Source organism: Balaenoptera physalus (assembly GCF_965194825.1).
Source record: "Balaenoptera physalus genome assembly, chromosome: 16".
NCBI classification, from domain to species: domain Eukaryota; kingdom Metazoa; phylum Chordata; class Mammalia; order Artiodactyla; family Balaenopteridae; genus Balaenoptera; species Balaenoptera physalus.
Genome location: NC_138898.1, coordinates 55,084,804 through 55,107,714, shown reverse-complemented (window position 1 = coordinate 55,107,714; position 22,911 = coordinate 55,084,804). Strand labels below are relative to the sequence as shown.

The 22,911-nt window shown below is 57.6% G+C and overlaps 3 protein-coding genes across 5 annotated transcripts in view; 1 reads left to right on the top strand and 2 right to left on the bottom strand.

Moving 5' to 3' along the window:
* The window catches only part of MGRN1 (mahogunin ring finger 1), a 66,253-nt gene extending 61,990 nt beyond the window's left edge, over positions 1-4,263 (bottom strand). Inside the window, exon 1 of the mRNA XM_082429047.1 lies at positions 3,956-4,263. Coding sequence (XP_082285173.1) covers positions 3,956-3,971 — 16 coding nt within the window. The 5' untranslated portion in view covers positions 3,972-4,263. The remainder of the gene's footprint in view (positions 1-3,955) is intronic.
* Positions 4,264-4,517: 254 nt separating this feature from the next.
* On the top strand, positions 4,518-9,622 carry UBALD1 (UBA like domain containing 1). 3 transcript variants are annotated; one of them, XM_082429085.1, is made up of 4 exons: positions 4,518-4,801; positions 5,488-5,655; positions 8,203-8,265; positions 8,565-9,622. In XM_082429085.1, the coding sequence occupies exons 1-4, from the start codon at positions 4,682-4,684 to the stop codon at positions 8,916-8,918; spliced, it is 705 nt and encodes a 234-aa protein (XP_082285211.1). In that variant the 5' UTR covers positions 4,518-4,681; the 3' UTR covers positions 8,919-9,622. The 3 variants fall into 3 exon arrangements, with proteins under 3 accessions (XP_082285211.1, XP_082285213.1, XP_082285212.1); XM_082429086.1 differs by lacking the exon at positions 4,518-4,801 and adding an exon at positions 7,449-7,650 and having other exon boundaries at positions 5,543-5,655; XM_082429087.1 differs by lacking the exon at positions 5,488-5,655 and having other exon boundaries at positions 4,547-4,801.
* A 144-nt stretch (positions 9,623-9,766) lies between these two features.
* Positions 9,767-22,911, bottom strand: part of LOC309644837 (uncharacterized protein C16orf96) — a 67,252-nt gene continuing 54,107 nt past the window's right edge. Inside the window, 3 exon segments of the mRNA XM_082428999.1 lie at positions 9,767-16,035; positions 17,166-17,379; positions 18,192-18,272. Of these exon segments, the coding sequence (XP_082285125.1) occupies positions 16,020-16,035; positions 17,166-17,379; positions 18,192-18,272 (311 nt within the window). The 3' untranslated portion in view covers positions 9,767-16,019.

Below are 22,911 nucleotides of genomic sequence, written 5' to 3'. Positions count from 1 at the left end.
ATTCTCTGTTGTAGGTTCTATTTTCATTCCCAATTTACAGAAGAGGAAAGAGGCCAGGAGAAGTGAAGTACCCACTCAGCTTGCATAGTAGGTAAGTGGTAATAAAGCTGGAATTTGAACCAGGCCACTCCTCTTAATGCCACACTCCCCTGCCACTCCCAGCCCCTACCACCCCAGAGACAGGAATGCTCCAGTGCCAGATTCCCTGTCTCTTGCCCCCAGATGAGCCTGAAGACATCCCCACCCCATGTGACCTTTCTTCCCTTACTTTAAATTTCTTTCTGTTGAATCACATAACACTGTTGAATCATATATACACAAATAGATATACCAACACAGCATTCAATTTATCGGTCTCCCTGCTTGTGGGGAGGGAAGGAGAGTATTGAGGGCCCAGATGTTCCCACTGAAAAATAACCCTAAGAGCATGTCCTCCCTACAGATAATGGGCCAGGGCAGTCATTTCCATGGGCTGATGTTTGATCAATTAAACATTCCTCTTAATAGAGCTTTGGACTTCAGGTATATTTTTCTGTGCTTATCCATGCCCCAGTGGGAGACAGGCCCTTTTTTATTTGATACTGGTTCTACTATCAACATCTTCACTGGTTCATTTATTTATTCAGCAAATATTTATCATGAAGCTACTATGTGAAAAGCAATGAGACAGGCAAAGAGCCAGGAAATAGAGATTAAATGGTGAAACCACCAGATATGAAACATCTCATGAGGAAACAGACACTAAAGGTGAACAAGTGTATAAATACAAAATGTGGTGAGTGCTATAGGGGAATGGACTGAGGTGCAGTGAAATACTAGGAGAGACCTACTATTCATAGGGGAGTCAGAGAAGGCTTCTCTGAGGAAGTGACATTTAAGCTAGGACTTGAAATACAAGTAAGAGCCAAGCAGGCAAACGCTGAGGGAGTAGGCAGCCCAGGTTCCAGGCAGGGAGAGCAGCATGTGCAAAGGCCCTGAGAAGCTGAGTAAGATCAATGAGCTCAAAGGCCAGTGTGGCTAGAATCAAGTAGGCAGGAGAGTTCAGGAACAGAGGTCAGGAGTGAGGCAGTGGCCAGATCTCAAGGCCCCTCAGTCAGCCAGTATCGGGTCCTTTGAAACATGAAGAAAGACCCTAGGCACACTTCACGGCTAGTATGAATCCCTCAAGTCGACTTCTCAAGCCTTCTGAGGGGGCAGGATCCCTGCCTATTCATTCTTGTGCTCCCAGAGCCAGGCACCCAGTGGATGTCTGATAAACACATCTGCAGAGTGATTGAAGGAATGGAGGTGGAGAGGAGCCCGGGGTCCTGAGCCTACCATCAACTGGCTATGCCAACTTTGCCAAGGTCCTCAACCTCCCTGGACCTCAGGTAAGATGAAGGCATTGTCGTAAATCCCTTTTATACCTCCATCCCCCCCATCTACTGGCCCCAGCTGTCAGGCCCAATCCGAGCCTGCTAAGAAATCCAAAGTCCACTCTCTAGCCAGGCTGATCCTGGCTGAAAACAAGGTTGTTTTTTCCTTCCCGCTGCCCCTGGGAAAACAAGCTGGCTGGGGGGCCATAGGGGCCAGAGGGGTGACCTTTGCTCCTGCTAGCCCCACCTGCCCCACCCCAGCCAGCCAGCTGGCCTGGAAGAGCTCCTTCTGGGCTGAGCAAGTCTAGGCAGGTAACTGAGTGGTGCCCAGATGAGAGTGAGGGAAGGGGTGAAGGTACTTCCTGCCTCCCTAAGCAAGAAAAGCCCCCAGTGGTCCCTGCCAGGACAGTGCCCACCCTCCTTGGCCAGAAACACACCCTGCTGGCCCACTGGGTGCCTGCTCTTCTCCACTGGCTCTGAACACTGTCAAGAGTGTAAGGAAGTTTGGATTCCAGCCTCAGTTTCCTTATCTGTAAAATGGGGCTTGGGTTCCCTACAGTGGTCCAGATGGAGGCAAAGAGGTGAGTGCTAAAATGGTGCTCTGAGCACCACAGGCATTAATCCCCCAGAGCAGTCCTGGGAGAGTTCTGAGCTGTTACCTTGGGTTCTACAAATGAAGGAACTGAAGCTCAGAGCCAGAGAACCTTGTCCCAACATCAGAGTCATTAAGTGGCAGAGTCAAGACTGACACCCAGGTCTGTCTGGCTCCAGAACCCACTCACCTTCCACCATGCCCTGTTGCTGTCCCACTAGTAATAGTGATAGAGGTAATGACATTCAGAACTGCCCACCCCGTGCTGTGCTGAGCGCTTTGTCCACATTAATTCACGCTGATGCTTTGTGAAGGTGAGGGGCCATTTTTAATAAGAGCAGAACTCTCCTGGCACCATCAAGGTTTGCAAAAAATGGTGCAGCCTGAGTGATCCCCATGTGGCAGAAAAGGGCTGAAACCTTATTTCCCGAGTAGACTTGGGAAATAAGTCCCAAGGTGACTTCTGCCAGGGTTGAGGCACCCACCTGAAGGGGACACTGAGTCCTCTCCCTGCCAAAGGGCCAAGCTCCCATCTCCAGCCCTCAGAGGCCGCTTAGCAGTCCCACTGCTCCAGGCTCCTCTCCCTCCCCCAGCTATCCCGATGCCCCAGCCTCCCCGGAGCCCCCATAACCTTGGGAGCCTTCAGGCCCTGTCCACCAGTCTCTCATCCCCCTCCTCCTACCAGTCAAAGCCAGAATCCCCTGGAAGGGTTGAGGGACCCAGGAAGGGCTCCTCCCAGAGCCCTGCCGGTCCTCCTCCTCCCCCCAGGGTGGGACAGTTCCCTCCATTCAATCGAATTCTGCAACAAATCCCTGGGCAGGGACGGACTCCCCTGGAACCAGACACACCTAGAACATCGCCTGACCCGGACTGGTCCTCTCTCCCACCATCTGGTCTCCACAGTGCTCAGCCACAGTGATCCTACTGCACACAACGGATCAGATGTACTAAAACCCTTCAATAGCCTTTAGCCCACCATCTCCAGGGCCTGTGCCTGCTTCCTGAGGGCACTTTCCACACTTGCAATTCTACATCTCTTCTTGGGATTTTTCTTTTTTAATTGATTTGGCTGCATTGGGTCCTCGTTGCTGTGCACGGGCTTTCTCTAGTTGTGGCAAGAGAGGGCTACTCTTCGTCGCAGTGCGCGGGCTTCTCATTGTGGTGGCTTCTCATTGCGGAGTACGGGCTCTAGGTGCGCGGGCTTCAGTAGTTGTGGCACACAGGCTTAGTTGCTCTGCGGCATGTGGGATCTTCCCGGACCAGGGTTCGAACCCGTGTCCCCTGCATTGGCAGGAGGATTCTTAACCACTGGGCCACCAGGGAAGTTCCTGTTCTTGGGATTTTTGATGCACGCCCCCACCCCATCCACCAGCCGACCCTTCTAAAGTTTGGTCTCTGCATCCCGGGCCAGATCAGAGCCAGGAACAGAGTAAGGGCCCAATACAGAGTTGCTCAACTAATGAAACTGGTGTCCAGGGAGCGCGGGGAACCGGGATAAGGTCATTCTGAGCCGGAGTGACGAAGCCCCCGACCCCAGCTCCGAATCCGTCCGACCCCGACACTCTCGACCCGCAACGTCAACCGGAAGCGCCGCGTGCGGAGCTGTAAACACAGCCCGCAACACCCTACCTCGCGCTCTCTTCAGCCCCGCCCCCGCCCTCCACGTGACGCGCCCCGCCCGCCCCAACCCAGTGCCCGCCCCCGCTGCTGCCTCATTGGGCGGCCAGCTTTGTTTACCTTATATGGCCAGGTCCTAACACCTCCCGACAGCCCATTGGCTGAGGCGCGGCCTCACTCACTTGACGTCACAAGGACTGAACGATGCAAATAAACCAGGGCATTCTGGGAATGGGAGTTCGGGGCCGCCCCGGAACTGGCTCCGCGCGGTCCTAGCGTCCGTACGCTAAAAGCTGAGATTTCCGGGAAAGCGCACAAGATTTTGCGTGGGAAAGTGCGAGCATCCCGCAGAGGGTACGCAGAGGCTGCAGAGACTGCCGTCCTCGCCTACCTGTCTCGGTCGCCATCTCTTCCTCTGACGTTCCTCGGGTCTACTGTGTGCTTGGTGGAGCGCCAGGCCGGGGAGGGACCCGTGTCACAAGCGGGCGACGCGAGCTTGTGCCCTGGGTGTTGGGGAGACTCGGAAGGCTTCCTGGAGGCGGTGACTTTAGGCAGAACCCTAAGGGGCAGATTAATTTATTTACTGAACGAGTATCTGTAGGCGCCTACTGTGTGCCAGGCTTTCGGGGCCTTATGGCCCTAGTGCTGTTGATTTGTGCCAAAATTATTGGCCCATCCCCCTCCCCAATAGTGCGCCTACTCAACACAGTGGGATGCCAACCACATTGGGGTTCGGGATACTGGGGTCTTGGTAAATACCCTGAGGCTGCGTTTGCGCCCATGCACAGTGTCTGTGGCCCCCGTCTCCTGACCCCCGTCAGTTCAGTCACGGGCCTGGGCACGTGCCCGTCCAGCTTCTGCACACAGTAGGCGCCCAACGCTCAGACACACCTTCGGCCCCAACCCGGCCCGCGGCTCCCGGCCGAGCGCGGCGGAAGCGGCACGGGACTACATCTCCCAGCATGCCCCCCGCGGCCAGGAGCGAGGCGAGGCTCGGTGAGTCAGAGCCGCACAGTAAATATTTGTATTAGCCGGAGCCGGCTCGCTAATGGTGGACGCGTGAGGCGAAGGAGCGCGCGGCGGCGGGAGGCCGGAGCGGGCAGGCGGCGGAGGCGCCATGTCCGTGAACATGGACGAGCTCAAGCACCAGGTCATGATCAACCAGTTCGTGCTGACGGCCGGCTGCGCAGCCGACCAGGCGAAGCAGCTGCTGCAGGCGGCCCACTGGCAGTTCGAGGTGCGCGGCCGGGCTGGGGCCGGGGCGCGGGTGTCCGTCCCGCGTGGCTACGCGTGTAGTGGGGCATGTGCGGGCCGGTGTGGACACGTGCCGCGGCGCGCTCGGCCGGGGTCGGGCCCGCGCACTCGGCCCGGAGTCCCGGCGGTCGCGCGCCCCGGCGGCCGGGCCGCAGCGCGTACACGCGGCGTGCGGGTCAGGCCCCGCGGCGCGGCCGCGTCTACGCGGCCCCCGGAAACGCCGCCCGCTCGGGGTGGGCGGGAGGGGCAGGCTGCCCCCCCCGGCCCCGAATCCCCGCCCCCCAAATTCCCAGGCGATCGGTTTCGGGGGCCCCCCTTTTTGTGCGGGTAACGGCCAGGGCGGGGCGGCACCGAGGCCCAGAGGGACAGACGGGCGGGCGGCCGGAAGGAGGACGCCCCAGGCCTGGACCGAGCTGGGCCCACGCCGCCCCCGCCTTGGGAGCCGCGGGTTTGAGATAAGGGAGCCCCGAGCCCGCGGGTGGAGCCGCCCGGTGTGTGTGGGTCTCAGGGTCTGAGGATTTGCGTGTGGGCTGGACAGCTCGGCAGCGCGTGTCCACGTACATGTGCATTTGTATTTACGCACGCGCCACGCTGCGTGTGGACATGTTGGCGTGTGTGTGTGTAAACACGCAGTCCACCGGGGCGCGGGTGCGGGGTGTGTACCCACAGGTCGCCGTTTTGCAGACGGTACTCTCGCGTGTGCACACATGTGTACAGGTGTTGTGTCGGAGCCCCTCACTACAGCTACATGCGCATCTGTGTACCCTGATCCAGAGGCGTCACCAGGTGCTCTCCTCTGTGCTGGCCGGCGAATCTACCTGCACAGTGCATGGCATGGTATACACGGTTCAGTAGCTTCTAGCTTTCAGCCAGCTGGGCAGGAGGTGGGGCTGCCCCAGCCTGGCCCCCACCTCCCCAGGCCTCCCTGACCCATAGGGCACTAGTGCCCAGAGCTTGTGCTGCCAAGAGGCCACCTGGCCTTCCCTACTCTGCCGCCCCAGAAATAACCCAGGATGGTATCTAGGGATGAGGCCAGAGCCCCTTGAGCTCTTCCCCTCACGAGTGTAAGGTCACAGCCCCAGCCAGTCTGTAGAGTCTGTGCCTAGTCCAGGCTTCAGAGCCTGGTTTCTAGAGGGGGAGCGAGCTCAGGGAAGGTATTTGGGCCGTAGGAGGGACAGGGAGCCAGGGTACTCTGGAGTTCAGCTTCCTGGGGGTGGGATGGGGATCAGAATTGCTGCCCGAAGGTTGGGACAGTCTGAGGAGGCAGTGGCCTGTCCACCCAGGGGAATCCTTGCTCACTTTCCTACCAGAGATCTCAGGGGAACCGCTAACCCTGCGGTGGTCCTCACATCACAGGATGGGAGACTTCTCTGTCTCTCTGAGCAGGTCCCACCCTCTGGCCTCAGTTTCCTCAGCTGTACCTGGGGCGTGTGAGTTGACCTCTAAGGAGTGAATGGCCAGCCCCCCTTCCAACCCCGGCAGCCCCACCCTGCAGGAAGCTCCCTAATCAGCCCGTTTGTCTCAAGAGCTGGATGTGGCAAAACTTGCAAAACCACATTCATGGCAGTTTGCTTGAGTCCCACATCTGCATACACAGCTCCCCCCGTCTGCTTGGGGCTGGGCAGGCAGGTGTCCGGTGGGAAGCGGCCCTGCCTGTAGGCACTCTCAGACCAACCCACAGAGCCTGGCACCAGCCTGGCAGTCACTCAGGCAGCACGGGTTGGTGTCGCTTGGTCACAGGACTTGAAAATGTAACTTTGAAAATGGAAATGCCTGGGGAAAAACTCTGATCTCAGGAGGGGCAGGAGCAGCTTGCAGACGGGGGAGCTCTGGTGGCCCCCAGGGTAGGAGCCCTGTGCGCCAGGCTCCCTGAGTCTCAATTTCACCATGTGTAAAATGGGGAGGCTGATAGTAGGGAGGTCTACTTAAGGTAAAAATGGATTGTGAACATCCAACCCTTAGATCTTCCTGGGAGTGAGTGGGGTTCCTTGTGGTAAACTCCCCTCTGTGCCCTCCACCCCTGGCTGGCTGCACACTTGGGCTGAGGGCTGGCGCAGCAGGAGGCCCTGTTTTTGGGTCATACTCTCTGTGATTCAGGTGTTAATGGGGACAGAAGGCTGCTGGGGGAGGGGGACCTGTGTGCTTTAAGGTTGGGGGTGCTTTAGGAAGGCAGGAAAAGGGCAACCGTTTCTCCCTGGAATCCTAACGCACAGCAATGGCCTTCAGAGTTGCCGTTGGGGGAGGAATGGTTTGGTGTGTCCCTTGAGGCTCCTGGGGGTGTGTGTCACAAGGAGGTGCTTAGAGATCAAGGCCCTCCCCCCAGCTCCCACACCCATGTTTGGGGACACTGGGGTAGGGCATCTCCAGCAGGAAATTCCCAGAGTAATTCACTTGAATTTACTTTAATAATAAAACCCCTAGGGTAAGCCCTAGAAGCCAGGCTGGGTTTCTGGTTGTGTTGGGAGTGGGGGAGGGGCTGACAGCGCTGGGCTGTGGGGTGGTGAGCCCGAGGGGGGAGCCATGGAGGGCAGAGCTGCTCGCAGACCCTTCACACACTTGACGGGCTCCCTCACCCAGCACTTTCGCAAGAGCAGCTGGTTCCTTTATTTTCCTGGACGCCTCTCCTGCAGGGGCCGAACCAGGACACACCAACGCCAGCGGAGGCCACCCTGGGGCCCCTTCCCCCAGCCCCCCAGGGTCACTAGAGGAGCTTGTCTGACCCAAGCCAGCTGCCACCCCCTTTTCCACCCACTTCTCACAGTCCTGGGTGCAAACCCCACTTCAGCCTTCCTCCTGCTCCACCATCTTGAGAACATTCCAAGGAAGGCTCAGGTAACTGGACAGCGGTGCAAACCCCAGACCATCCTACATAATTCCGGCTCTCCCAGCTGGACCGTGGATCTCAGGAGGTCACTGCTGCTAGGGAGGGGAACCTGCAAGCCACCTAGTCCCGTCTCCCTGTGGTGCAGATGGAGAAACTGAGAACCAGGGCAGGGTCCCTTGGCCAGCCTAGGAGAGGAGCAGGTGGGTTACAGACTCTCAACATCTGGGTGCCTTTGCCGTCCTCTGGCTCATAGACAAGGAAACTGAGGCTCAGGGAGGAGTAGGGACTTGCCATCCACGGAGTTGGTGGCAGTAGGGCTAGAATCTGCCGGAGGCCTTTCCCCATGAGACAGGCCCCCATGTCAGGTGAGCTGGAAGCACCTGGCAGCCAGGTGGCAGGCAGTGTCATGAGGGTCCTCCCCACCCACCAGACCTGCCCAGAGGTCCACAGCGCCTCTTTGGGCTGCAGCGAGGGTTGAGGGATGACAGGCCTGCTGCCTCAACTTGCCAGGCCAGGGCCACAGGGGTCCTGAGGGTAAGCGTGGGCCTTTCTTCCCGCAGACGGCCCTCAGCGCCTTTTTCCAAGAGACCAACATCCCCTACAGCCACCATCACCACCAGATGGTAAGTGTCGCCTGCAGCCCCAGGGGCAGCCGTGCGGGGCTGTCCTGATTCGGGGCAGGGGGAAGCCACCCAGGGCCAAGGACGGTGCAGTGGCTCTTGGCCACGGAAGAGCCGCTGGGACGGGACTCCTGGGAGCCTGGCAGCAGGCACAGTCGGGCACCACACCTTTCCTCTGTGAGCGCCTGGCTGGCGGACCGCCTGCAGGGTGGGGTGCCTCCAGGGAAGGGGCATGTGCCCTCATGGGAGCCCGGGGCCCTTCCAGAAGGGGGTGCTCACCCCCCCCGTTCCTCTCCCCACAGATGTGCACTCCAGCCAACACCCCCGCCACGCCCCCCAACTTCCCCGATGCCCTCACCATGTTCTCCCGTCTCAAGGCCTCCGAGAGCTTCCACAGCGGAGGCAGCGGCAGCCCGATGGCCGCCACGGCCACGTCGCCCCCGCCGCACTTCCCGCTCGCCGCCACCGGCAGCTTCGCGGCACCCAGCTGGCCGGCTGCGGCCTCGCCCCCAGGCGGGGCACAGCACCACCAGCCGCAGCAGCTGCCCCTGTGGACTCCGGCACCCCCTTCCCCGGCGTCAGACTGGCCGCCCCTGGTCCCCCAACAGGCCACCTCAGAACCCAGAGCCCACCCTGCCATGGAGGCCGAGAGATAAGGGAGGCCCCTCCCCCCTCCCGGAGGCCAGAACCCCGTGGGGCGGGGGAGAGGACGTCTCTGCGGGCCCCCTTCACCCTCCTCTGTTTGCACCCCCATTCCCCAGAGCCCTGGGGGGGAGAGACCGGACCCTTGTGCCAGTACACAGGCTGCCCGCATGCGTACCCAGCAGCGCGGGCCTGCGGCACCCAGCTTTCATGGATTTGGTTCAGAGTCGTCTGGGTGCTGGTGGACAGAACCTCAGAGAACAAGCAGCCTTCCCCCGAGGACTCACCCGCCCCGCCCCACCCCAGGGGGCTGCGGAGCTCCCTGGGGCCGGTGGGCCTAGATCCCCACCCTCGGGAATGCAGAGCCTTCTCCGCATGTGTGCGTGTCGCTGTGTCTGTGTATTTATATGTATGTCGCTCTTCGAGAAGCAACCTAGTTTATGGGGCAGCTGGACTTTGCATGTTAGAGTGAGCCCCCTCTCCCCTTGTCCGCCGTCCCTCTCCCCAGGGCCCTGCCCCTCTCCCCTGCCCCCTGGGCAGTCAGCCTTGCTGTTCCCTGCAGAGAAAAGGATTGTGGGAAACTCCAGGACTCTTCCCACCCATCCCCCAGCGCCTGCCTGCTGGGGCTGCCTGCATGCTTCCCCAGAGCCCGGGGGTACCCCATCCCCAGTTCCTTTCCCCCTTTTAACAAAGGAGAAGAAAGAGTTCCAAACCACCACCAGGCTCTGTGGTCTTGCCTCGTATCCTAAGCTTTGCTGCCAGCTGGCCCTGTGTGGAGGGGGAGGGAGCCAACGGAGCCCAGAGCAGGGGCCCACCCCCCAGTCCCGCCTGGCTCCACACCGCTCCTGTCTGTTGCTGTCTTTTCAACCACAACATGCTCTGGAATCTTCCTGCCCACCCCAGCCTTTTCCCATGAAGTTAGTTCCTGCCCTGTGTTCCCAGAACCCCTGCCTCTGTCTGCTCACCCTTCCCCCTGTCCGACTGGACAGATCCCGACCTCCAGGGCTAACAGCTGCCTTCCGGTCTGCCTGGGTTTCACAGAGGACTTTTCTTCCTGGCTTAGGGCACCAATGACTGGCTGCAGGCTGGTCCCTCAGCCCAACCTCCAGCAAACATGCTGTGTGGGCAGGGCCCTCCCTTGGGGAGGCACAGGCCACAGCACCCGTAGTAAGATAGCAGGCTCGGATGCAGAGCCCGTGGAGGCTAGCAGCAGGGACCAGACAAGGCTGAGCAGAGTCTAACCCGCAGCTCAAACCTTTGGTTGCTAAGGAGACGAACCACTCGGGCAACAGGCAGTGGATCTGCGGCTGCTACCAAGCCAGGCTGGGGCAGGCACCTGTTCTTGCTCCAAGGGAGAAGCCAGGGCGCCCCACTCTGTCCTGGGCAGCCTGTACCAGTGGAGGGCATCCCTGGGGCAGCTTTGGGAGAAGGTAGCCTCGGCCTTGCACCCCTTCGTGAGGAGCTGGAACGTGGGGAAGGAAGGAGGCGGGGGCTTCTGCAGCTCTTCACTGGCAGACCTTACTCCCTAATCCGGGAGAGCCTCCCGGCACTCAGCCCTCTGTGGATGGCGTCTGGGTTGGGGAGTTCTATTTTGGAAGGTCTCCTGCTTGACAGGTGTCTCAGCACCTGCCATCAACAGTCCTGCTCTCGCTCCCCAGGGTTGCCGTGCTGCCACCCAGCCTCACCTCTGCCCTTTTGGAGCCTGGACAGGCTCTGTGGACCACTGTCTGTCCCCGCTTGTCACTGAAGACTGACCGTGGCGCCCCTGCTCTAGCTGTTGCTTATGTCCTGGAAGTGTGTCCTCACCTTGAAGCCCACCCTTCTAATGGCCTTCAGAGGGGGCACAGCTCTGCCTGGGGTGCCTGTGGTGAGGGCATTGCGGGATGGGGCAGGATGAGAAGGGGGAGGCTGCCCTAGGCCTCCTCAATCTTTACTGCAGCTTCATCCTTTTGGATGGAAGGCAATTCTCAGGGAGCTGCCACATCTCCCTCCAAGTGTAGGAAAAATGGTTTGTAGAGACAAGTAAGTATTTCTGGGTTATCTGTAACATGGGGGTTATCTGTAACAGTGTGCCTGAGCTCCCCAGTGCGCAGATTACTGAGGTGGCCGTATGCGTTGGAGCCACACAAGACGGTGTACAGTCCAGAATGTGCACTCAGGCTACCCCCAGGCGGGCCCCTGGGTGGCCTGTAAGTGATCCACACCCTTGCTACTCAAAGTGTGGTTCCCAGACCAGTGGCATCACCTGGGAACTTGTTAGAGATGCAGGACCTCAGCCCCCAGCCCAGATCTACTGAAACAGAATCTGCTTCTGACAGGATCCTCACGTGCCCAGTGGACATTCAAGGGTGAGAATGTCCCAACCTGACCAAGCCCAGTTCTGTTTCTGGGGGCCACCACGGGCTGGGCCTGGAGGTCCCTGGTGGTCTCATTAGGGCTGGCAGGGACTTGAGGTTCCTGTAGATCCAGCTCTTCCAGCGTGGGCACTCTAGACGTTGGGGGCTGGGTCCTTCTCTGCCACAGGCACATCCTGTGTGCTGTGAGATGTTGAGCAGCATCCCTGGCCCCTTCCCATGAGTAGATGCCAGTAGCAGCCCCCAGTTGTGACAACCAAAAATGTCTATACGCACAGTGAAACATCCCCTGGAAGCAAAGTCGCCCCAGTGGAGAGACCCCACTCTGCCTGTGGTTCCGTAGCTGGCTGCACAGCATGGCCTCCAGGGAGCTCCCAGACCCCACGGCATCAGAATCCCTGGGGAGGCCCTGACAGTACAGTTTTAAACATTCCCCAGGATATCAGTGATCGACTTGTGAACATCCTAAAAACCACTCAATCGTATACTTTAAAAACTGTATGGGGGCTTCTCTGGTGGCGCAGTGGTTGAGAATCTGCCTGCCAATGCAGGGGACACGGGTTCAATCCCTGGTCTGGGAAGATCCCACATGCCGCGGAGCAACTAAGCCCGTGCGCCACAACTACTGAGCCTGTGCTTTAGAGCCCGTGAGCCACAACTACTGAGCCTGCGTGCCACAACTACCGAAGCCTGTGTGCCTAGAGCCTGTGCTCCACAACGAGAGAAGCCACCACAAAGAGAAGCCTGCACACTGCAACAAAGAGTAGCCCCCGCTCGCCGCAATTAGAGAAAGCCCGCATGCAGCAACAAAGACCCAACACAGCCAAAAATAAATAAATAAAATAAATAAATTTATAAAAAACAACTGTATGGCATGACACTTATGTGTCATAGCTGTTATTAAAAGTAGAACGGCTCCCGGGTGATTCTGATGCAACACAAGCCCCTCATGGCAGCTGGGAGCCACCAGACTCGTGACCCTCCAGCCTGCAGAGCACAAGGGTCCCTTGGGTCCTTGAGGCAACTGTTCTGGAGGAGGGCCCAAGAGTCTGATTTCTCTCTTTTTAAAATTTTTTTAATAGACTTTATTTTTTAAAGCAGTTTTATTTTTTTTAATTCTTTTTTTTGAATTTTATTTTTTATACAGCAGGTTCTTATTAGTTATCTATTTTATACATATTAGTGTGTATATGTCAGTCCCAATCTCCCAATTCATCCCACCACCACCACCACCACCACTTTCTCCCCTAGGTGTCCATATGTTTGTTGTCTACATCTGTGTCTCTATTTCTGCCCTGCAAACCGGTTAGGAATCTGATTTCTAACAAGGGCCCCAGGCACAGCGGGAACTGGAGCAGGAGGGGGCAGAGGGCAGGGCTGGAGCTTTCCAGCAATGCTGAGGCCCTGCCAGGTGTGAGCATCTGAGCATCTCTCAGGCAAGCAAAGGGGGCAGGAAAACTCACTCAAGGGGGGCTAGAGGTGGGCCCACATAGATGCCACGTGACCCAGAACTCAAGGGCAGCACGGAACCAGGAACTTCAATTTCCCCAAACCTGGAGTCTCAGAAGCAAAACTGAAGGAGTCAGTAACCACCTACTACACGTTCAAGTGTAAACTGGCTAAAAAGCAAAGCTGCTGATGTAGGAACAGAAGAGAGCCACATTTACAGCCATCCTCAGCTGTCCACCTCGGGCACCTCCTAGAAGCTGCCTAACCAGCACACAGAGAAGACCAGCCTTGTCACCTCAAAAGTCCAGCCTCTGGGCTTCGTCACCACTAGACTTGAGCTCCAGATCGCGCTCTTTCCAAGATTCCATTCTGAAAACACCATTTGCATCCATGAGGTTGCTGGAAAGAATGTGATTGGAGCTCTCATTTCTGAAGAGGGGACATGGCAGCATGTGGGAATGGAGGCCCGGCCTCCCCAGGTGACAAGTGGTGGGTGGGCCCTTCAGGTCTGATGTTAAAATAATCAGGGCATGGCTGTCTTAGGGGTTTGCAGATTCACAGGCCTCTGATGTGTGCTGTTGGGCTTGATTTGTCTGCCAGCACTTTAAAATCAGGAGAGTTTACAAGAAAAGCCTCACTTCTCGCTTACCTTGGAAAATTTGTAATATCTGGACCAAGTTCCCTTAAGGCCACAAATGGTTGAAGCTGACCACCACGGTGGGGACATAGCTCAGCCTGTCCCTGGCCGGCCAGCCACTCCTCTGGCCACCATGGACATGTGCGTGTCCAGCGTCTGTCTTGCGTCTGCTGGAATCTCTGAAGGGGATTTGCTCTTCATCAGGAGCATCTGTGGAAGTAAATGTCCTGCTCTGTGGGGTGGCAGGGTGGGGGGTGGGGACCTGGGGGGGTGGTGAATGGAGGCTCTGAAATGCTTTCTGCGGGCAGGTAGGGCTCCTCCTTCAGAGCTTTAAAGAGAAGGGCTTGTTCTGAGATTCCCTTGGATGAAGGTGGATTCCCTTGGATGCTCCCAGGGCCGTTGAGAGCCCCCAGGGCTCTCTGGGAACACACCGTGGCCGCTGCAGAAAACCACGCTGCTCCGGAGACTGGCCCCCCAGCCCAGTGGCGGGCAGGGCCGTTGTGGCCCTGGAGGTCTCTGAGGGGCTTTTTACAGCAGGACTCATCTGAGGACAGATGAGGGTTTTGACTTCAGCCCCCTCCGCAGGAGGGGAGGGGAGGGCCCACTTCCTGGAGGCCTGTCAGTGGCACAGCACGAGGTGCTGGGAGCCTGTTGGCAGAGTCCTGCTCTGCTTTCTGGGGCCATTTCTCATCTCCTGGGGAATATGAGGTGTAAATATTGGGGAGCTCATTTTCTATGGATGCTGGGGAAGCCATGAGCAAGAGGAAGAAAGGGGAGAGAGAAGAGAAGCCCCTCTCTGGAGGTTGTGTGTGTGTGTGGAGGGTCTCTGCCTAGAGCTCCCAAATCCGTGGAAAGTCAGGGGTCAAGCCAGCCAAGACGGTGGTGCCAGGGGGACCTGTGTGTCCCTATGAAGTCCCTGCACAGAATGTCCTCCCTCCAGTGCCTCCTGGTGGCCTGCTTTTGGGTACTGGTGGTGCCTTTTACCAAGGCAGATCATCTTGTTTGGGACACGTTTGCTGTCGTCAGTTGTTTATACCTTAGGGTTAATGAGTTTGTGGTCTTTGAAAGGAAGAAAATGTTCAGTGACCCTTTTACTTGCATCGGTGGGTTGTGGGGCTGGGTTTGGGGGTGCAGAGCAATCACCACGCTGCACCTCGAGGCAGGACCCTCTGCTTGGCAGCAGGCATCTCATTCGTGCCCCTCATACCAGGCCAGCTCACATGCTTCCCTCTCCACATGACCGATTCATTTCAGTCTTTTGTTTGTTTTGTTGTGTTTTGGCTGCACCACACGGCTTGCAGGATCTTAGTTCCCCAACCAGGGATCGAACCTGGGCCCTCGGCAGTGAAAGCCCGGAGTCCTATCCACTGGACCACCAGGGAATTCCTTCTCGGTCTTCAAACTGCAAGTTCCAGGGATCCCCTTCACTCCCAGGCAGACCAGGATGGTTGGTCACCCTACTCCTTGTCCAGCCTGGCCCTGCCACTGTGTCCCAGGCCAGGAGCTGTGGTCCCCCCTGCAGAGGAGGCTGGACCCAAGGCCTCCAGAAATTCCCACTCTACTGACCCCATCCCCGGTTCTGTCTGCTCCCCAAGCACCTTCCCCTGCTGGGATGGGGTGGGCCACCCTTCTGAGCAGCAGCCCCAGGAGTAGGTGCAGTACCTCCCTCCCAGCTGCCAAGACGTGCAGGTCCCACCCCTGGGGCTAGAATAGGCGAGCCTTGTCCTTGGCAAACATCCTGCCTGCACCTCCCACCTGGGATCAGGCCAAAGGTTGGCTTCCCTACCAACCCCCACGGGGGATAGAACTGTCATCTTCAAGATGGCTCCTGGCCGGCTGCAGTTGGGTTCATGGTTCCCCACCATTCAAAGCACCCAGGAGGCCTGTCAGTATGCAAATGGGTACACAGTGACCTACCTGGGTCTTGCTCCTCGCTCCCTGGGCTGCAGGAACCCACTCAAGCGCTGATTCCATTGGTAAATCTGAGAAATGGGCTGGGAAGGCAGCTACGAGGGGCTGAAAGAGCAGGGCTTGGATTCCTGTGATTCCACACATGTCAAGGCTGCAGGAGACAAGCCTGACCACACCTGGCATGGGCGCGTCCCCAGGAGCCCCCACCTCTCCGTCTGCCCGAGGCTAGGCCACACCTCCTTTCCCTGGAAGTTGGACCCCCTCATACCTGTGTACAGCACCCACCCAAGAAGTACAGCCTTCTGGGCAGGTGGCCGGAGAGCTAAGGCCTCACTGTGTGACCCTGGGCAAGTCACACCACTGCCCCTCCCACAGGCCCGTGATCTGCCCACCACACAGGACCAGGGCCACATGGGGCGCTTTGCCACGGGGCGACCGATGTGATGGGGGAGGGGAGGTTTGTTGTGATTCTCTGCTGAGACTCAGCCATGGTGGTTCTGGACAGTGGTTCTGGGAGGCTGACCCTGGGCTGGTGGCCCGAGGAAGGATTGGCAGCTCCACCCACCCATGTGGGATGGGCAAGGCCTCCCCTCGCAGAGGGCATGGGGCCAGTCACCCTCATCCACAGTCAGAAAAGTGAAAGATTTTATTCTGGGGAGAAGCTGACAAAAATACTCATCTGTGATATGGGGATGGGGCCAGGGCTGCACTGGCCAGTATCCCCCAAGGCGGTGTAGGTCACCTGGGTCAGGAAGAGCTCTGCCTCATTTGGACACAGTCCTTGGAGAAAGAAAAGAGAAGTCAGGAGTGGTTGCAGGTGAGGAGCAGGGGGAGGGGGAGGCAGGGCTGGGGGACAACTGATGGGGAGGGGCAGGCACGCAGCATCCAGGACTCCTTTGGCTGCCGGTCCAGAGGACCCTCCTCCATGCCAGCACCCTGGCTCCCCCAGGGCGGACCCCCGGGCAGCTTGCCCACCCCACTCCCTGACTCGCTCCAGGAGCCTCTGGTGGATGTTGGGGGGAGCCATGCCCCAAAATCATTCAGAGGGAAATTTTTTATTTTAGTCTTTGTGGAATGTGATAGAAGTATCAGAAGCACAGAAAGGGCAGAGGGCGCAACTGGACAACCTAGGGGGTGGAAAGGGAGAAAACGTGAAACAGAGGGAGGAGGGACCAGTAAACTGTCCAAGGGGCCGAAACCATGCCAGTCTGCAGGACCCGCCAGGCAGGTGTGAGCAGGCCGGCCTCTGAACCCTAAATCAGGATGCTTTGACCACCCCCCGTCCACCAAGTGCATAGGCAGTGAGCGCGGGAACCAAAGAGGCAGAAAGACGCCAAACAGGACAGAGCAGTCCTGGAGGATTCCAGGGCCCTTGCTCCAAGTGCCTCATGGATTAGCCAGAAGTAAATACAAACAATCGGGTTCTTTAAATATCCAACTCATAACAGTAATTACTGGTGGGAACAATCAACAGACAATAAAAAACCACGCACGCAATAAAATTTGGTTCCCATGAGAAAATTGGTCCTGGTAGAAATAATGGTCCCCAAAGAAAATGGACAATGGCGTTAGCTGTAATTGGAACTGACTCTGATAAAATCATTTCAGCAAAATAAAAAGGAAACTGATTGTTTTGAAAACCACTTTGTGTTGTATTGAAAATTGGTCAAGGAATTAAATTGGTTTAGTGGGAAATTCAATCTAGAAAGCTGTGTTCTCCATGAAACGCAGCATGAGAAGGATTGTGTTGCGGGTATTTATATGAGAGTTAAAACAGCTACTGGATCAAAATGAGTCCCTTACAGAGACCCTACCCTAAGTCCAGGGCCCCTGCACCTTCCCCAGACTAGGCTCAGGGCAGGGTCTCCACCTGCTGGGGGGAGGGGGCAACGCTGGCGGTGCAGGCTTACAGCTTGGTGGGCTCCTTGGCGGACTGCATGCCGGCTCGGGACTCGAGGCGCAGAGGCCTTGGGTGCCTGGCAGGCCCTGGGGCCGGCTGGGGATCCTGCAGGGACGGCATCAGCTGTGGCAGCAGCGGCAGGGGAGGCAGAGACGGAGGCTGAGCTGGCATCGTCGGCTGGGGGCCTGAGGCAGCTGAGCCCATGCTGGTGCGGGGGTGCAGGGCTGCGGGGGGGCAGGAGAGACCCATGATGTGTCCCAGGAATGTTCTGGAGAGAGGCTGGCCCAACGGGGTCATCTTCTCCACTAAGGAGAAGAGAAGCCTCAAGACTGGAAGTGCTTCACCTCTGCTCACCCAGTCCAGGCACCTGACACTTCCTGGGTCTGGGGGGCGGCCCAAGATAAGTGAAACCAGAGGTGGACACAGAAGTGGAGCAGGGCAGCCGAGAGGACACAGGACTTGGAGTCCAGGATCTGGGCTTCGGCCCAGCTCTTGCATTCCCCAGTTCACGGTCGTGCGCCTCAGCTCCCCCACTTTAAAATGGGCTAGCTGTGCCCACCACAGCATCCCGGTTAACGGGATAAGGACTGGGTGAGATGAGAAGGGAGGAAGTGCTTTGTATGCTGTAAAGTGCTCTCAGATGCCTGGTACGTGGTGATGTGACCAGAGGAGTCATGAGCTCAGTTGCCCCTAACTTGGCTCACGGGCCCTCAGCAGAGAGGCCCGAGGGAATGAACAGGCTCCCTCATCCCAGCTCTGCAGCCGGCTGGACCCCAGGGGACAAACATCTGGCTTGGGCCCCAGGGATGGCTCCTGGGCCAGGAAACCTGGCTGAAGGGTAAAGGTGGAGCCCAGGACGGCTGGAGGCCCCAGCCAGGGGGCTGGGTGCCGGGGTGGGGGGGCCACTCGAGGGATCTTCTCTGGCCCAGGTCCGGGCAGGGCAGGTGAGATATGGATGAGGTGGGGTAGGAGAGCCCCAGGCTGGGACTGGGGGCCCAGAGACCCTGCCAGAATCCCAGCTGGGCCAGGTACTCACAGGGGTAGATGGCACCAAATAAGGCACTCGGGCGCGCACCCTCATAAGGCCTTCGAGCGGGGGGATGCGGAACCTTCACAGCTTGGTGGAAAAGAAAGGGGAAGAGACAGGAGCTGGTGCGGGGCGCTTCCAGGGCTCTGCCCCACCCTGGAGGCCCTTTCGTTCCGGTGGGATCTGCCCTGCTGCCCCCCACCCCCCCACCCCCTGCCGCCTCTTCACACACCCAATCCCCACCCAGTCGTGCATGGAAGACCCTTCCTCCCTCCCCACCTTCGTGAGTCTAGAGCTTCTAAAGGCTGAGATGTCAGAAAAAGGCTTTTTGAAAGTAACTCAAGGCCAAGGAGGAGAGAGACATTATGTTAGCATGAAAAGATACAGGTGACGTGCTGGCCAGCCTGGCAGTTCTTCAGCTATTCCCACCAGGACCAGGCCACCACAGTGCCCCATCCCACCTTCCTGGCCTTCATCTTCTGTGCATGCACATTTTTTTGAGGTAAACTTCACATAAAATTAACCATTCAAAGTGAACAATTCAGTGGCATTAAGTGCATTCACAAGGCTATGCAACTGCCATCTCCATCTGGTTCCAGAATACTTCATCACCCCCCAAAGAAACCTGTATCCATAAGGCAGTCACCCCACCATTCACCCCTCCCCCGAGCACCCAGCAACCACTAATCTGTTTTCTGTCTTCGTAATTTGCCTGTTCGGGACACATCATGGGAGGGGGGGGGGTCACACAATATGTGGCCTTTGGAGTCTGGCTCCATCCTTCACTTTTGAACCCAAGGCGTCCCTTTCTCCCCGTCCAGCCAAGAGTCACCATGACCGGCCATCCAGACCAGAGACCACTGTACGAGGTGGGAACGTGCAGGGAAAAGAGGCCATGACAGTGAATATGCAGGAAGGACGGGGGGGCGGGTGGTGGTGTTGGGGGGTCGCAGACGGCTGAGCAGGGCACCAGGTCTGGAGGGGACGGGCCAGGCCTCCCACCTAGGACGAATTACAGGGGCACGAAGCTCCTTCCCATGCAGGACCCTGACGGTTCCTTCTGCTTGGAAGGCTCTGTCCTTCCCTGGCTGTCTCCTGACCTTCATTTTCAGAGAGTCCTTCAGACCACATGCTCCACAGGGACAACCCCTGGCCCCAGTCATTCTCTCCCCTATTTCCATGTTTCATCTTTTTTTTTTTGGCCACACCGAATGGCTTGTGGGATCTTAGTTCCCCAACCAGGGATTGAACCCGCGCCCTTGGCAGTAAAAGCACTGAGTCCTAACCACTGGACCGCCAGGGAATTCCCCATGTTTCATCTTATTCACTCTCTGAACTTACTCATTTCATTTCACCATTCTTCGTGGAGTAAAAACTCTAAGGGGGCAGTAACTTTACTTTGACCTCACCAGGTCTCTCCAGCGGCATCCAAAACACACGTGGCACCAAGGAGGGCTAAGGACTGACCGCCTGAGTGACCAGGGCCATGTGGCAGCAGGAGGTGCCGTTTAGCTCTCCCTTTAAGAAAGAACTCATCGTTCAGTTCTGGGGAGCACAGGGAGCTGACAGCCTCCACCTGTTAGCACTCGGGGTCTGTTAGCATCTCTGGCCAATATGGGAGCACAGGGCCTGGCCATCTGCTGGGCAGTGTTTGCTTGGAAGGTCCCCACTGGGCTGGCCTGGACTTTATCAGGTCTGCACACTGTCTGAGGGTCTCTCTGCCTGCTCCCTCCCTTCCTCCTCTTTGTTAACGCCGCCCCATCCCAAACCTATTGCATTCCTAACTCTGTCTCAGGGTCTGCGCCCTGGAGGACCCAACTGACACAGGGGACCACACTGATTCCCCATTAGCCTTTGGGATCCAGGTAGCTTGGGTCATGTCCCTTGAACCTGAGCTAGGAACGACCTCCCATGTGCTTTGCAGGTTCGGGGTAAGAGCAAATGCCCAGTTGAGGATCACTCCCTGGTCCCCACTCTGATCACTGGTTGGCACCTGCATCCCTCCACAGGTCAGAGGTAGGACCTGCCAACCAGCCAACCAGTGAGACTGTCACACTGCTTCCCTCCAAGGTGAGGCACATGAGCCTGGGGTACAGATTCAAAACCAAGACCCAGTGAGGGCTGGGAACCCAGCTCTGAGCCTGCACTCTCCTTGAAGGCCCCCAGACACCTTGGATGCAGAGGCCCAAACCCAAACTCGCCACCTGACCCCAATATCTGCTTCTCCCACGATCTCCTCCACGGCTTTCCCGCCTCTGCAAGAGCCAAAAGCCAAGCAGCTGGGAGGCTCCCGATGGGAGGGGACATTTGAGCCCTGGCAGATGAGAAAGGTTCTCCAGGGATTCCAGGCAGAGCACATGGCACATGCAGGGGCCCAGACGGGGGGAAGAGCCTGGATCGTTGAGAGAGCAAGCAAGCAGTTCTGGGAGGCTGGAGGCAGGGAGCAGACGAGGCTGGGGCGGGGAGTGGCCAAGGGGCCCTGCAGATCAGCCAAGGAGATCGGACTCTGGGGACAATGCACCCCAAGACGTCCCTGCCCTAATCCCCAGAACCTGTGACTATGTCACCTTACGTGGCAGAGGGGGCTTTGTAAATGTTATGAAGTTAAGGATCTTGAGATGGGGAAATGATCCTGGATTAACTAGATGGGTCCAATGTAATTGCAAGGTCCTTATGAGGGGAGGCCAGAGGGCCAGAGTCAGAGAAGGAGATGTAAGGACAGACGCTGAGGTCAGAGAGATGCACTTTGAAGATGGCAGAAGGGGCCACGAGCCAAGGAATGTGGGAGACCTCTGGAAGGACACGGAGTCTCCCCTTGAGCCTCAGAAGGAACCAGCCCTGCAGACACCTCGATCTTAGTTAGCCCTGTAAGATTCACTTCTGATTTGACCTCCAGAACTAAGATAAAATAAACTTGGATAGTTTTAAGCCCCTGTTTGTGGTAATGTTACAGCAGCCATAGGACACTCACTTTGCAGGGTCCTGAGCGGGGGAGGGGCCTGGTCAGGAGCGGGTTTGAGGCCATTCACTCAGTGCTGGTGAGGACGGTGAGGCTGGTGAGGCATCTCCCCCTCCATCTGCGCCCCTGCTGCCTCTGCCTACCTGAGCCCTGCCTGTACTTAGCCCCCCCTTCCATTGAGACCTCTGTGGAAGTCCAGCCTCATGCTGGGGGCACTGTTTACTAGGGATCAAGGGTTCCTCTGCCTGGCCTGAGATCCTGACCACTGTGCAGGCATCAGGAGGGCACAGGCTGGCTGGACGGCCCTTGGTGGCCCTGTGGGCAAAGGATGGATGGATGCATCTGGGACCAGGCTGGACCTGGGAGGGGGGCTCACATCAGCTAGTTTAGGTTTAGATACTGAGTGTGTTTTGGAGTAGAATTTTCTTTTGAGTAAAAAATGAGCAATAAGACAAACTGGTCAAAAGATCCAGCCACAGGTGGGTTTCGAATTGATTCCAATTTCTAGTTAGACTTTGTGGCCCCCAAGCAGGATAAAGCAATTGAGGCATCCTGATCCACTCCTGCTTTGCTGCATGGGTCTGGAGAACAAACTAGCCCTGGGGAGAAGAGCCCCTCGCTCTGGATGACAGCCCTGGGGAGCTGGGTGGGGACGCCATCCGATGGATGACTGGGGACGAAGGTCGGGTCTGTAGATCATCCTGACCCCTCCACCAAGGGTGGGCTCCCGGCAAGCGGCCCTCACCCGCTCATTTGTGCAATGCCTCACCGGCTGGTGCAGAGTGAGAGGAGGTAGTGCAGGGCCTGGCAAGAAGTTGAGCTCATTAAATATTGGCCACCATTGCTGTTATCCTGCCTGGTGATCCCAGGGGCCCAGCCTGAGTCTCTTCTCGACAGCATCTGCGGCCGGGGGCATCATCCAGGTGGAGCCATTAACACTGCAAGGGCCACATCCGTGCCCCAGGGGGAATGCAGGGTTCAAGATGGTGACCTGCCCCCTGGAGCAGGGCAGGGGCCTGTAGTGGGTTGACTGGCAGCTCCCCAAAAGATGTGTCCCCCTGGAACCTGTGAATGTGACCTTGTTTAAAGAAAAGGTCTCTGCAGATGTAATCAAGTGAAGGACCTTCAGATGAGGGCATCTGAGTTAAGAGACAGAAGAGGAGGAGACACAGGGAGAAGCCACACGGAGAAGCCACACGAAGAAGGAGGCAGAAACGGGGGTGATGCAGCCACACACCCAGGAATGCCTGGAGCTCCCAGAAGCTGGAAGAGGCAGAAAGGATCCTCCACTAGGGCCTTCGGAGGGAGAACGGCCCTGCCAACACCTTGATTTTGGATTTCTGGCCTCCTGTACTGTGAGAGTTAATTTCTATTGTCTTAAGCCACCCAACTGGTGGTCATTTGTTGCAGCCCCGGGACACTAAAGCAGGGTGCTGTCCTCTCTATCCAGCACACCCAGGAAAAGAGTCCCCTTTGCTTTGCTTAGGTGTCTGGTGGTTGTTCTCAAGTCAATGGAGGCAAAGTGGGGTGAGGAAGGACACCATGGGCAGAATTTAACCCCCTGACCACTTTGTGGCTCCTGGACCAGCCCCAGTAGGGCAGTGTGTGGAACCCCTCTTCCCAGAGCGGGGTAACCTCAAAGGGGCAGGCAGAGAAGGTATTGTTGGCCCAGTGCTGGAGCTGAGTCCCGGGGTCCCCGGTCGGAGCCAGCTGGAGCCAGGGCCTCGACACTGCAGTAACCAGAGCAATTCATTCCACGTCTCCCTCTGG

What these genes read in the sequence shown, in the direction of transcription:
- UBALD1 (XM_082429085.1), top strand. Translation starts at nt 4,682, where the DNA reads ATGTCCGTGAACATGGACGAGCTCAAGCACCAGGTCATGATCAACCAG. An exon ending in CCTGCACAGTGCATGGCATG is followed by an intron (nt 5,656 to 8,202) that starts GTATACACGGTT and finishes TTCTTCCCGCAG; the next exon opens with ACGGCCCTCAGCGCCTTTTT. An exon ending in GCCACCATCACCACCAGATG is followed by an intron (nt 8,266 to 8,564) that starts GTAAGTGTCGCC and finishes CTCTCCCCACAG; the next exon opens with ATGTGCACTCCAGCCAACAC.